Source organism: Dipteris shenzhenensis, chromosome 24, assembly GCF_047967505.1.
Source record: "Dipteris shenzhenensis isolate YYH24624 ecotype China chromosome 24, Dip_SZ_1.0, whole genome shotgun sequence".
NCBI lineage: Eukaryota > Viridiplantae > Streptophyta > Polypodiopsida > Gleicheniales > Dipteridaceae > Dipteris > Dipteris shenzhenensis.
This window is the reverse complement of record NC_141619.1, coordinates 430,601-444,469: the sequence shown is the minus strand read 5'-3', so window position 1 is coordinate 444,469 and position 13,869 is coordinate 430,601. Positions and strand designations below refer to the sequence as shown.

The window sequence follows — 13,869 nt, the reverse complement described above, 5'->3', positions numbered from 1 at the left end:
CTTGTATCAAAAGAAGGGGAGGCTCTTCTCTCAGTGCCTTACAGCACTAACCTCTCTAGATCCCGCTCCACCTAGATACCCCTCTAGTCTGTCCTCTAAATCCAGACATCCTAAGGCTCCTGCAAAAACTCCATGTCTTGAAACATAAAATCTGACCGTACTGGTGCGTCCTAATCTGGGAGTTGACATAACCTGAAGCAACACTAGGTCATGGTTCGAGAGAACAAAGCTTTACATAATATTCACCTACCCTCCTCTAGTGTGGCCCCACTAATCGACATAAAATCTGTCTAATCTGGCTAAGGAGAGATGAGAGATTCCCGACCAAGAGAATTGTAGACTATTTGCCAAATGAGAGGAGTCATCCAACCAAGATGCATTGTGAAGACCAGCATGGAGCAAGAGATTGACCTACTCTATCCTCTTTGTCTAAGAGTCCTCCCTCTCTTTAATCAATCTTGTCTTTAGAGAACTCAACCTTGTTGAAATCTCCTCCAACAATCCAATCGTCAACCAATGGAAAACCCTCCCTAAACTGCCTGCGAAAAACACGTCTCTGCCCTAGTATAGTGGGAGCATATAGGTTGAGAATACCAACCTTTGTCTTCTTAAACAAGGTCCAAACCAATGCGCCCAATGGTGTTCGATATTGACATATCTCTATTCTTCCCTTTTCTCTCACTCCCTTCTTCTATTCAAACCTTCCTCCTACATCTGCCCCGTTTCCCCTTTTATATAGTTGCAACCTAGTTTTCAACTCCTGCAATACTAGCAAAGAATCCCATAGGTATACCAAAAATATCTTGCATTAGGAGCTAGTAATAAGCAGGGGAGGCTGGGGGGGGGGGGAGCATTCATGGAGCAGCAAGAGGGTTATTTGAAGATTTTGACATCTGATAAGAAGTATTTTCTAGATCATCATCCAACCTTGTGGATGATCTTGTAAGGGCTATAACACCTTTGAGCTAGCTTAGTGTTGGTGCTACTTTCAGGGAGGCATATCAAGTTTTGTGGAGGTGTAGATGCACAAATCCCCTTCTTTGAAAACCAAGCACCTTCTATGCTCATCCACCTCCTCCTTTTGCTTGGCTTGGCATCTTGCATATTCCTTTTAGCCATTTGCAAAAGAGTTTTCAATAGACAAATGCTCAGCGAAATTCAGCAAGTCCAAGCCATTTATCTAAAGACCTCTGAGTAGAAGTGCCTCAGGTATTCCTCCACCCATTCATTCACCCTTGGGAGTGGATATTGTGCCCACTACTGTAAATAGCTCCTATCAAAGGTGACCTATAAAATTTGCATCTCTGGCCACACAAAAGCTTGAGGAACCCATGATGCTTGAATACAAAATCAATGAACTGCCAGGCTACCTGAGATGCTGAATATTGTGTCTTGATAGGAATGAAACGGGCTTGTTTGTGAGCCTATCGACCACCACATATATGTTATTCCATCCTCTATTTGTAGAAGGCAGCCCAGGGATAAAGTCTATAGCTATGTGTGTCCATTTGCCTTTTGGAATGGGTAATGGCTACAACAAACCAGCTAGAAGAAGTTTTCTGTCCACTTTGTTTTGCTGACATGGCAATGGAACATATCGCACCACATCTCTCCAAAGGCCCTCCCAAAAGAAACTTTTTGTGATGCCCGTATGTGATGCCACAGGGGACGAATGTATGTGAGTTTGGAACCATATAAGTTTTTTCCAAGAATCACAACAAGCCATTGTGTAATCTAAATTCAGGATGATAGTAGACAATAGACAATTTGCAAGCACACACTCTTGACATGGCGTTAGCACATATTTTCTTTGCCCTTTCTGTATTCAATGTCGAAGTCGTATGACCATTGAGTAGCCAACCACCTCTTTTGCTTGGCTAACAAGTTGGGCTGCGTCAGAAAGTATTCGAGTGTCCCGTGATCAGTCTTGAACCGTATAGGTCATGATGCTGATTTTTAAAGGTATGTAGAATTGCCAACGTCTCCTGGTCACCGCTATCTTCTAGGGGCATAAATATGGAGAAATGACCCATGTATTATGCTCACACAGGGCAAATACACTCAAAAAGTTATCATGCAGTTTCATCTACATGACTGCAAGCTCCCATATGAGATCCTTCCGGGCTGCTCTCTCAAAGGGGAGGACACCAATGACTGCAAGCTCCCATATGAGATCCTTCCGGGCCCCTCTCTCAGAGGGGAGGACACCAATTTCCTTTCCCTCGCTCTACCGTATTTAAGTCCTCTAATACAATCTAGGATTAAACATTTGGCAGCCAAGTACTTCCTTCCAAAAGGCAACTCGATCTCTTCTTAGATTGGGTACCCCAACGTGAGATTCCAAGAGGTTTAGGATCCAGAGCCCTAGTTGGAGTCAAGTCTCCGCTAGACATCGAAAACAAAGAGTAAATTGCTGCTCTGTCGATTTCTAGAAGGCCTTTGATTTAGTGTCATAGGTCTAACTTCATTGCATGACTCCGAGCTTTAGGTATGCCACACCGGCAGCACGTACATGCTCTACTAGAGGGCACGATTCATTGGCGAGATAAGAAAGGTAGTGCTTCGAGGCACACTTCTAGCACATGAACACAAAGTCTCTCTTGTTTGATTCTTTAGTTCATCCAGCCGCCCTATGTGCAGGTACTTTTTGGCCATTAGATTTCAAAGAGGATGAGTGGGCCAGTCTTGAGAGACTATAGGTCATGATGTTATCTTGCATGATTCGAGGGAAGAAGTTCACTCTGCGTGGCATTATCTCAGTAGAGTTAGCTACAACAACCCTCCACACAGATGCCTGATTCCAGGTCATCACCTATCTAGACCGATCGAGACGTGGCTCGGCTGATGTATGCCGATGGAGACTGCCATGGAGGGCCCTCTCATCATCTATGCAGCTTGCAGTAGAGGGAGACGAGAAGTGCTAGTATGCACAAATTTTCGTTCATTGGGCATGGACATTGATCGTTTATTAGTGCTCCCTTGATGCACTCTTTGTGCGGTCGATACAGCAAGAGATTCATTAGATTATCCGCGATGATCTATGGCTTCATTAGGTATCATCATGGGCTAGCTTAGGACCTCATTTCATAGGCTTCAATTTGAGGTAGGGCGTGAGATTGGCCATATACCATACAGACTTGAGGCTCTATACACTCTGTGACATACATGAGGTGGAGATGGAGATGGAGGAGCATGTCCTAATGCGATGTCCCAAATACTATGAGATTCATGGAAGTATCATTGCCTTTTTACCCATGAATTGTACAAATATGAGCAATGTCATGGACTAGCCCAACCATAACTCCTTGTATACAAGGTCACTCGAGTGAGGTCTAGACTCATGAGGTTCACTTGGGACACGGCCATAGATAGTAGGAGATTACAAACTCTTCTTCACATGTGGGCAAGGAGATGGTCAAGAGACTGAGATCGAGACCTTGAATATCACGTCCCACTGTCATTGCAGCATCTAGGTCAGAGGCAACCTCATGTCATACCTAATTATGCTCTACAGAGAGGAATCTAGACGGCAATAGTTGATTTTAAACCTACTTTGGAGATACCAAGACTCCTAATGGCACCCTAGTTGGACCCACACGGAGCTCAGACTAATCATGACTGACACTTGATTCACAATACATGACGAGCTACTCTTGATGTATGGAGCCTTTGTTGTCATTCCTAGGTTCACCAGTTTCTGTTTTTGCTTTTGGGCATGTGATTACACCTCTGGTTCCTCCTAGAGGAAGTTTGCTTTTACGCTGACTTCACTGTCTTGGATCTTGGTCTCACAAAATTTTTTGGCCTTTTGAACCTTCTTTCTTTTGTTTCTTTCTCTTTGAAGGGCAGTGTGTCTTGAAGGATGCTACGTAGTGATAGGGATCACTACTGAGCAGAGGAGTCTAGGCAATGCCTAGTGGCCATTTCCGGCAGCAAAGTCTCGGCTACACAACCAAAATATATCGAGCCCGAGATCCTAATTTTGGCAAATAATGCTATCCATATTAAATCATTGATGAGAATGACAATAGGGAGGTGATCAAAGTAGTGGTAGTTGCTAACAATGGTGCAAGCTCTCTTTGTCCAATGCCCAATCATTGATATAGAAGCAATCATTGTTGGCCTGAATCATCCTTGTGAGTCTCTTGTTGAATGAGGAGGATCAAAGACTAGCCTCATTGATCAGGAACTCGTCTTAAAACCAGCTGCTCTGCCTCTCATATGAAATCCTTTCATGTAGCTCTCTCAGAGGGGAGGACACCAATTTCCTTTCCCTTCCTCTAATCTACGGGCTACTCTACCATATTGAAGTTCTTCCGTACAATCCAGGATTAAACATTTGGCAGCCAAGTACCTCCTTGCAAGAGGCAACTCTCAGATTGGGTGCATAGATTTTGAGCAACCCAACGTTAGATTCCAAGAGGAGTATGATCCATTGAACTCTAGCTGGAATCAAGACTCCATGGGTGATAATAACGGGGAGCACGGAGGTTGAAACCGAGATGCATAGTGATCCAAGGGCATGGACCAAATACGCCCTGGTAAGAGTTTACTAGTCTTGGCACATAGTTTGTGGATGAGTTTTGCTCTTGGAGAAGGAGGATGTCGATTGGTTCATTAGTGACCAAGGTGTGAGGCTGGTCCCTATTGACATGCTACTTGTGGTGGGTAGGAATCCTACCCAATCCTTGGATGTTCCAATTGACAACCCTCATTGATGGTCTTACCTGATCTAATAGTGGAGGCAGTCACACATTGGGTGTGGAAAGTAGGGCCACGCTTAACATAAACTAAGGAGAGGTGGAAAAACTATCGGAGAAGAGAAGAAATATCGTGTGAGGGCATGCTTGTTCCAAGTTGAACGTTGAGCAGGTGGCTACAATGAATGGGGAGTTTGGTTAACCATTCTTATAGTGTGTGCATTGGAGGATGCAAAAATGTCATCATGCATTGGAGCCAATGTGATGTCCAAGGACCTCACAGTCTACATGAACATCTTCCTCCTCTAGAAGGGCTTGTCACCCTTTGCAGGGGTTGCAAAGCGGTTCGGGGAAGCAAGAATAGGAGTAGAGATCGGAGGTGCCACTAGGGAAGCCGCCGCTTGTGATCCTATGGACCTATACTACCCTCCAAACCTGAGCTTGTTGCTAGGGGGGATTGGGAAGGGAAGGCAGCGAGAAGGGGGGACAAGGAGCTAGGGTGCCCATCTTGTGCACCTTCAATTGCATCTTGTCCTCTTAGGGAAACCTTGTGCTACATGCTCGAACTCCCTATAAATGTGACATTGATTACTAAAATTGTTGTGATGCGAGTGTTTGGATGAGGGCTGAAAGTGAGTGCGTGTGTTTTTTTGGGGGGGTATACGAATGTGTGGAAGTGTATCCGCACGAGTGTGAGGGAGTGTGCTAGTGGGAGTGTGTGAGGGGGTGTGTAGGTGAGTGAGCGAGAGGTGGTCGTGAGGGTGCAGTGGAGCAGTAAGGGCGGGTTGGGGGGGGTTTGGTGGGACGAGATGTCGAGTAGGATGTAGAGAGACAGGGAGAGGTGGCAAGTGCATGTGTGCGCTTTGGAGGAGTGAGTTAGTGTGAGGCGTGGGAGTGTGTGAGGGGGTGTGTGGGTGAGTGATAGAGGTGTGGTGGTGAGGGTGCAGTGGAGCAGTAGTTTGGGGGGGAGTGGAGAGGCTATATAGGGGTTCGGAAGATGGGATGTTGAGTGGGAGGTGGAAAGGCAAGGAGAGGAGGCAGAAGATGGATGAGAAGAGTTGAGGTGAGGTGGAGAGGGAATAGAGGGGGAAATGGCGATGAGCTGTTGACAGAGAGGCTGAGACAGGCCTAAGAGGGTGCTGGATGGTGAGAGGGGAGGCCGAGTGGAGAGGGATGGTTCATGAGGGGACGTGTGGCAAGATGTAGAGAGATGGGATTCTGCAAAGGGATGGAGAGCTGGAGGGAGCAAGACAACAACAACACTCTTTGAGACCAGTTCAATTATGAATAATGCCCCCCTAAGTAAAGTGATTTTGCAACTATGCCAATGAAGACCTACAACCGGATTCAAGGTTTTTATAATGCTTTGGAAATGACACCCTTGAGCTGTGTGGTACGGATCTTGGCATTCATTATCCATAAGAATTCATGACAAACAATGATCAAAGTGTCAAAGAGGGAGAGCTAAGGTGGATGATCAAGGGCAAACTAGTATAACAAACATCTTGGTGCCCAATGGAAAAAATATGTTCTAACACGTGTGCTATCTTCCATATTCTCAGTGAATTCCCTTGTTGCACACCAAAATTCACTAGAATTGTGCTTCTTGTGCTTGCATGCATTCGACAAGCTCGCAACTTTTAAAGTTAATTCTAAAATTGTGCTAATGAAAACTCTGACACAATAGAAATTGAGTTTCCAATTTTGCCTTGGAATTGATCATTGAAGTGTGGTTTGGATTATTTGCCATGTGGTCTTCTAGATCTTGGTCTTTCTATCCATTGAGGTCTTCCCATAGTGGCCAAAAAACATGTTTCAAAACGTGCGAAACAAGGCCGTTCCAAACGAATCGTTTTTATTTAAAAATTTTAACTTTTTACGTTCTTAATAAAAAATTGGGTTGGTTTTGTGTGTTTTGTATGTGTATGTGTGCGCATTGTAAACTAAGGTCTACGTTTGTGCACTATTTTGTATATGTGAATGTTATTTTTTTAAAATCATGTGTATGTGTGCTATGTGTACTACATTGTGTGCGCACATTGTATGTGTGAAGAGAGAGAGAGAGAGAGAGAGAGAGAGAGAGGATCTATGGGACTGGCGATCACTATCAACAAACAGTGATCCCTTACATCCAGTGAGAGAAAATATTACAAACTTATCATGTTTGGAGTACTTGTTGGGCTACTTGTGTTCAGGTTTTTGTTGTGGTGTTCCAAAATTTCCTTGAAGTAGCTTCCTAGCTTTTTGGCTGGCTGCTCCAGCCAGACTCTTTAGATCTTTACTGTCCCCAATAGCCTTCTCCGATGTGTGTGTAGGCTCTTTATGGTTTGCAGCTGAGAGAGAGAGAGAGAGAGAGAGAGAGAGAGAGACTCCCATATATGATAGACTTTATATATTAATAATTATGTATACAATATTTTATATAGTTTATATATTAGTCTTTTTAATGTATAGCTAGAGTGCATTTCTAGGAAAAACTCCAATCAAAATCTCAAAACATTTCTAAACGAAACCTACGAAATGTGTTTCACGAAACGTTCTTGGTAACATTGTGTCTTTCTCAAACTTGTGATGAACACAAATCAAAGTGTGGAGGATGGAGTTCAATGCTGTCTAGCATGCCTATTCAAAAAAATCTATATCTTTCAACTCATACACCCGATTTGCATGCAATATTTGATAACAAGTTTGTAATTTTGAGCTCTAATCAATTCAGCATTCTCCAATCGCATTAACTCTAGAGAGGTTGAAAAATTTGCAGGAACGCGTCTGATTATTTTATACCTAGAAGGGTATTGTGCGAGGGGTTTCGATAGAGTAGAGGGCGCATCTTTCAATCCTTCTGAGCAGGCGCTGGACAGTTTTTAATGAAGCATTTTAGTCCGAGGGCCGGTAACTTCATGTGTAAGCAAAATCTTGGGTAGATACTTGGGATGCATTTATGCAGCTAGTTCACGAGGCAGAGACACTGATGGCAGAAGAAGTCTCCACACAAGCTGAAGGTAGAAAAGGGAGTGTGCATGAGCCACATCAACCACATATTAATGAAGAGATAGTGCCAGTGCAAACAAGTTGTAAGGACAATGAGGATAATGAGGAGCATGGGGGCAATGAGGCCTTCGTACTCTATGATGCTGATGTGTTTGATAGAGAGCTTGTTGTAGCAACGCCAGTATAGGAGCAGAGGGTTGAAGTTTCTCGTAGGGATATGCCTCTTGATGCTATGGATGTACTGCAAGTGCAAGCCTATGAGTTGAATGCCTTTGACAGAGATATATTTTTCATGATCATGCGCAATGAAGGGAGCTTCAATGACCAGGTAGAGGTAACACGTGATGTTTTGCCACATGACTCAATACATGAAGCACTGTATGAAGAGTTTCCAAATAGAGGCGTGTATATGCACAAACTACTGATAAATGGGAGGTTCTTGATTGGGGCTTTGAAGAACCAATTGAAGAATTGGATCTAAAGATAGCATGCATATTGGAGAGATTAAAACATGGGCTGCAGACTTTAAAGACACACGGACAAGAGACTCAACTATGCTTGGATGCAAGTACCCTTGTAATTGTCCGTGTATCGCAAGTGGTGCAGGCAACATGGAGTTTATGCAGCTTGCAAAGTCTGGGTGGCTTGAAGCAATGTGACGGGTACGGAAGGAAGGATTTATTTCCTTTTGATTCAGGAGGATACGAAGGCGAAGCAAAAGGAGACTCTGGGCATGAATGTCCGCAACTGAGGGGTGGGCGAAAATGATAGGCAGATTCGAGGACCCCGATTTTGACTGCTAGTGGTAGGAACTAAGCAGAACTGATACTATTTTGCATCTTAGGTCATGTTTGCATGCTAGGAGTTTATTGCATGAAGGTCGAAAGTGATTGTTGAGGGTGGAACTAATGGTAGATAGGCCAGTGGAGGCGTGGGTAAAGAGCATGCAGATAAAAATAGCAGTCGCACCTCTCCAGAAAAAGCAGTAGTCACTATTTTTTAGATAACTTTTGATCTGCAACTTGGATTTGAGAGATCTTTTTTTGGTTGCGAAGATGAGATTGGTCTCTACAACTCTTTAGAAGAGGTCGCAGCCGAAATCGATAGTGAGGAGGGTCGAAAACTCAGAACACGAAAGGTGACTGTTTTTTGTTGACAGAGACGTCGAAAAGTTTTTGAGAAGCAGAGGAATTTTGTGAGTGCCTCTTGTGATGGTTTTTCTTGTTTGTAGAAGCAGTGTGGGTTGTAAGAGAGGAATTGCCCAAGAGACTCCGCGGGTCTTTAGAAACCCAGTATAGCTGCTTATGCTTGGGCACTGATGACGACATAAGTGTTGCTTTGCTTGCTAAGTATGTCTTCCTTTTGCTTTTCATAAAAGTTTTTGTTTACCTCTTTTTTCTTCTCTTTCATTTTCTCTTTTATTTTCTTTGTAGATTTTTGATCTTTAGAACAACAAAAAATTCTAAATTTGTATGATTGGACTTATTCTAGTCTTACAAAGGTATATATATAAAACTTTTTCCAAGTGTTGGTGTGTGTTTGTGTGTTAGAGGCCTACCTTAAAGGTCACCTACGGTCCCTCGGTTTCTCTTAGCAACACGCAGGGCTATCCATGATCAAGAGACATTAGATGTTGCTTAGAAAGTGTGCACACCTTTGGTCTAGTGGAAAGGCGATGCCACACGAAATTGTGTTATCTACACTAAAAACAAGGCCTGCTCAGTAAGAGAGATGGCGCCGTCAAAAAGTACACTTCAGCATGCACCCAGTGCCTGTGCACCGACCATCAAATGGGAGAGTAGCAAGGCAACATCCCAAACATAGGAAGCTTTAACCTCAAACGGACTACCAAAATCGATGAGAAGCCAAAACTAGAGAGAGGCTGGGCCCCGCTAGAGAGAAGGTGGGCCCTCCCCCACAAACAGAGGTGAGACGATGGGAAGGGTCTCCTACTTGCACACCCAAACCTATAGAATACCGTCGTGGAGAAGAACTATCGTCCAACACAGTGAAAGTTTGCTATGAGCAGATTGGGTGTTTCTTTTGCAACTTGTAAGCAAGCATGCTAGAGTCTGATGCCCCTAATTTTGGAGTTTTCAAGACTAGCATGTGATTACGATTTTCCCACGTTCTTAAGCCACGGCTCTCTTTTTAAAAGCCAGATCTCCTCTTTGGGCTTGCGTTTTAGTATTCGGAACTCAAACGGACAGATTGGGCTAGGTCTCACCCATTAGTGTTGAGGAGTTAAAAGTGAGTCGAAAGTTGCATGCTTTTCCTTGCAGCCAAGCCTGTGCCAGCCTTGTATGGGTGCTGTTAGGTCCCTTTGAGCTTCTTTTGTTTCTATCTTCCCTCACAGATGTGCCTAAGCGGCTCCGTTGTCTTAGGATTGATTAAGATTCTGAGCATACTAGTATAGCAATCCAATGAAAATATGATCTTGTTACAGAATTTGTGACTGATAATGACTGAACTGCTTTCTATTGCTAGCCTTCAACACAACTAGTCTGCACTGTGCCTCTTGGGAAGCGAGAATCTCAGCAGGTTGTTCTACAGAAACGTTAACATTGCAGCAGACTTATTTTTATGCATTTGACATAAATTGAACGTTGATTGCCCATGTTTAAACGGGGTTACATAGCATGTAATCCACAATAAAATTCATGGTTTGTAGATTTGAGAGATCTTCATAAATCGGAGGCCTAATGTGTTTCATTTTGTGAATCTGCTACTGAGTTTGGTTCACTAACTTTTTCTTTTTGGGCTATGGGAATAAACGGTGGGCAGATGTGTTATTTGTCATGTGGACTATGAAAATGGGAACTTTCTGTCAACCTTACCCTGCAAACATCGCTATCATGCTGACTGTATCAAGAACTGGCTTCAGATTAATAAGGTAGCTCTGTATTTCTGTTTTCGCCCAAAATGTTAGTTTACATCAATGACCAGAACTGAAAAGCTATGCTATGTTTGTAAAATTTGTTGTGTGGCAGATCTGTCCAGTTTGCAGTGCTGAGGTCGCTTCACAGCAGTATGCTGTATAAACAGATTTTGCAAACTCCAGATTTGTCTCGCAAAGTCATTTGACCTTGGGAGGAAGGAGGAATCTTTGCAAAAATCTGATTTGTCATGTAAAACTTTATGGTCATTCACATGAACTGAAAAGTACAGCAAAGTACCCCCAAATGCAAATTAATGTACAAGAAAATGAAGTGAATAGAGTTGAATTTGTCTTTCTAAGGCATTTGACATCTGCAAAGGACTACTTTGAGCAAGAAAATTATTTGCAAGAATCTAATTTATTGATCATATGTAAAACTCTATGGTCATAAACAAAGACATATAAATCCTATGGTCCTTAACATAAACTCAAATGTACAGAAAAGTATCCCGAAATGCAAATTAATGTATAAGAAAATGGAAGTGAAAATAGGGTTGACTTTGTCTTTCTAAGCTATTTGACATTTGCAAAGGATTGCTTCGAGCAAGAAAAATATCTCTTATCACATACAAACTTGATGGTTATGGTTAGTGTATAAAACCAAAATTACAAGTTTCATTTAAAAACCTCTAATGACTTCTTGATATTACATGTTGGCAAAGCTCTTAGCCATATTTGTGTTTACTCAAGAGTGTTATACAACTTTGGGTCTTGTATTTATTCACTTCAGATGTTTTCATTGATTCGTAAAGTGTCATAGTTTGGTGTAAGAAGTAAGTTAAATTGCCAACATTGGAGAGTGGAAGTACGACATGTTAGGTTGCATCTGCTTGGCTAGTTATGTCTCAATTGGAGATCAAGCTTTGACTTTGGTAGCTACATCAAATTGTCACAATTAATAAGAAATGTTTTAAGATCTGTTTGCAAAGATGTCCACTATTGAGAGTTCATGCTCAACATCATGTGATCACGTGTGCATAGTGCCATCATGTGATCATATGTACATAGCACTAATCTTATAGAGTGCTATAAAGGAAAGGGTTAGATCTCCTAACTCTAACCCTAAATGGGTTTGTATATATTTTATTTTTTCAAAATCTAGTGTATAGATAGTCATTTGTGGTGTGCTCTCTTTTCTCATCTTCACTCTTCTCCTCTTCCCTCTTCATATTTTCTCATGGTATCAAAGCTCCCTTGCTTTTCGTTGAGGCATTGCCATCCAAGAATGCGAGAGAGATTGAGATCGAGAGATCGAGAGATTTGAGTGTTCTCTTTCGTTGAGAGAACCTTCACTTTAAGAAATTTTCGTATGCTTGGAATAATTTTTGTCCATTCCGTTCATCTCTATATAAGAGAGAGTTCCTTGATTGAAAGTGAGAGAGATTGTGAGTGATCTTTTCTCATGGTATGAAAGCTCCCTTGTCTTCCGTTGAGGCATTGCCATCCAAGAATGTGAGAGAGATTGAGATCGAGAGATCGAGTGTTCTCTTTTGTTGAGAGAATCTCCACTTTCTTTGAAAGAAATTTTCATCTACATAATTTCTGTCCATTCCGTTCATCTCTATATGAGAGAGAGTTCCTTGATTGAAAGTGAGAGAAATTGTGAGTAATCTTTACGAGAGATTCGTGTGAGGGAGTTCTTTGAGCGTTCCTTAATTTATTGAGCTTCTTGAGAGGTTTGTGAGGGAAGTTCTTCGAGAGAATCCTGAGAGAGTTTTTTGTATGAGGAATAGAGATTGTGAGAGTTTTAATTTGCTCTCCCTTAGCAATTCAACAAGCCTTGCAACGGGCTTAGAACCTACTCCATGCAACCTACTGCAACAACCGACTCCACAAGCTTCAAGCGCAGCAGCTCCTACAGCATCGATCCAGTCGGCCTCCTCTGCACGATCGATCAAACTAATCTAGAAGCATTTTTAGCTTGCTCGTCATGGCGTCAACTAGCAGCAACAGTGCCTCATGGCCACAGACGAGCCAACAAACAACTCCAATGGCGGCTTTGAGGGACTGACGACTAGATCCAGCAACAATCTTCTAATCCAGCTATCGCCAAGCTCCACGAGGTCCATCAGCTACGACTTCAATAGTCGCCTTTAGATCCAAAAAGCCCTTCAAGCGACAAGCCTTCATTCGAGGTCTTAACCTTTAGTAAGCCAACAGGCCACGCTTCATAGGCGACCAAGCGGCTATCCAGTGATCGGCTCTTCCAACCCTTCACATCTCCAAAGATCCTTGCGGGTGCTTTAACATTCTCAAATAGTCGCCATCGCCAAACGAACGGCAGCCCTTTTGCCATAACTACTACGAGCTTCACGACCCTCACGACCACTGATTTATGCTGGAGCACGATGTTTGAAGGCTGTGTCACTCATCTACTCCTACTACAATAGCATTCAGCAGCAAGACAAGCTCTGCAGCAGCGGCTCTTTCGTCTAACCGACCAGCACCAAAGGCCTTCAGCGACTCACCTCTGAGTACGAGCGCATGGTAGCTCCTCCATCTCAACAACTACTCCAACGCGCCATCTTCTTTGACTCAGAGCCTACCAAAACAGCGACGCTTCAATGCACGGCTCTCGGCTCTCGCAGTGACATAAATCTGTAAGAACGGAATCCTCTAGATTTCGTTAGAATCCAGAAGATTTCGGAGCGCTATTCATCCGACACGTGGTAGATAAGGGGTCTCACTAACCCGAGCCCTTTCTACCATAGGTCAGAACAGGATGGGTTAGTTGAGGTCTGGAGTTTGACACCTGGCATAACCTCATCCACAAGGCCACGTCACCTCGCCTACCACGTAGGCAGGTCCACTCACAGGTGCCACGTGGCAACCTTATCTCCATTGCCACATCATCATTGCCAACTCAGGTGCCACATCACCCTACCACATCAACCACATCATCATTGTCACATCATTAGTGTCGCGTCATCAGTGTCGCATCATCAGTGCCACGTCATCAATGCCACATCACCTTTACTGACATCATCATCTGCCACATCATCAGTGCCATGTGGCACACTCATCCTTTGCAGGTGCACACAGTGCTCCACAGTCACTACATGTGATCACTCTTGCCACCTCAGCACAGGGCTCCATTGGCACACCTTTTGCTAGGCACAGTGCCACATCATCACTGCATGTGACCACAGTGACACATCCTCATTGAGCACCATTTGCACTCCTTTCCCCCTCCACCTAGATCAAGTTGTATCTCTTGATCCAGGAAGAATTTGAGGGCGC

At 43.4% G+C, this 13,869-nt stretch overlaps 1 protein-coding gene across 1 annotated transcript in view; it reads left to right on the top strand.

Annotated features, from left to right (window-relative positions):
- LOC147886072 (E3 ubiquitin ligase BIG BROTHER-related-like) overlaps window positions 1–10,930 on the top strand; it is a 44,904-nt gene extending 33,974 nt beyond the window's left edge. Inside the window, exons 7-8 of the mRNA XM_087395637.1 lie at window positions 10,476–10,584; window positions 10,682–10,930. Of these exons, the coding sequence (XP_087251763.1) occupies window positions 10,476–10,584; window positions 10,682–10,732 (160 nt within the window). The 3' untranslated portion in view covers window positions 10,733–10,930. The remainder of the gene's footprint in view (window positions 1–10,475; window positions 10,585–10,681) is intronic.
- The last annotated feature ends 2,939 nt before the right edge of the window (window positions 10,931–13,869 follow it).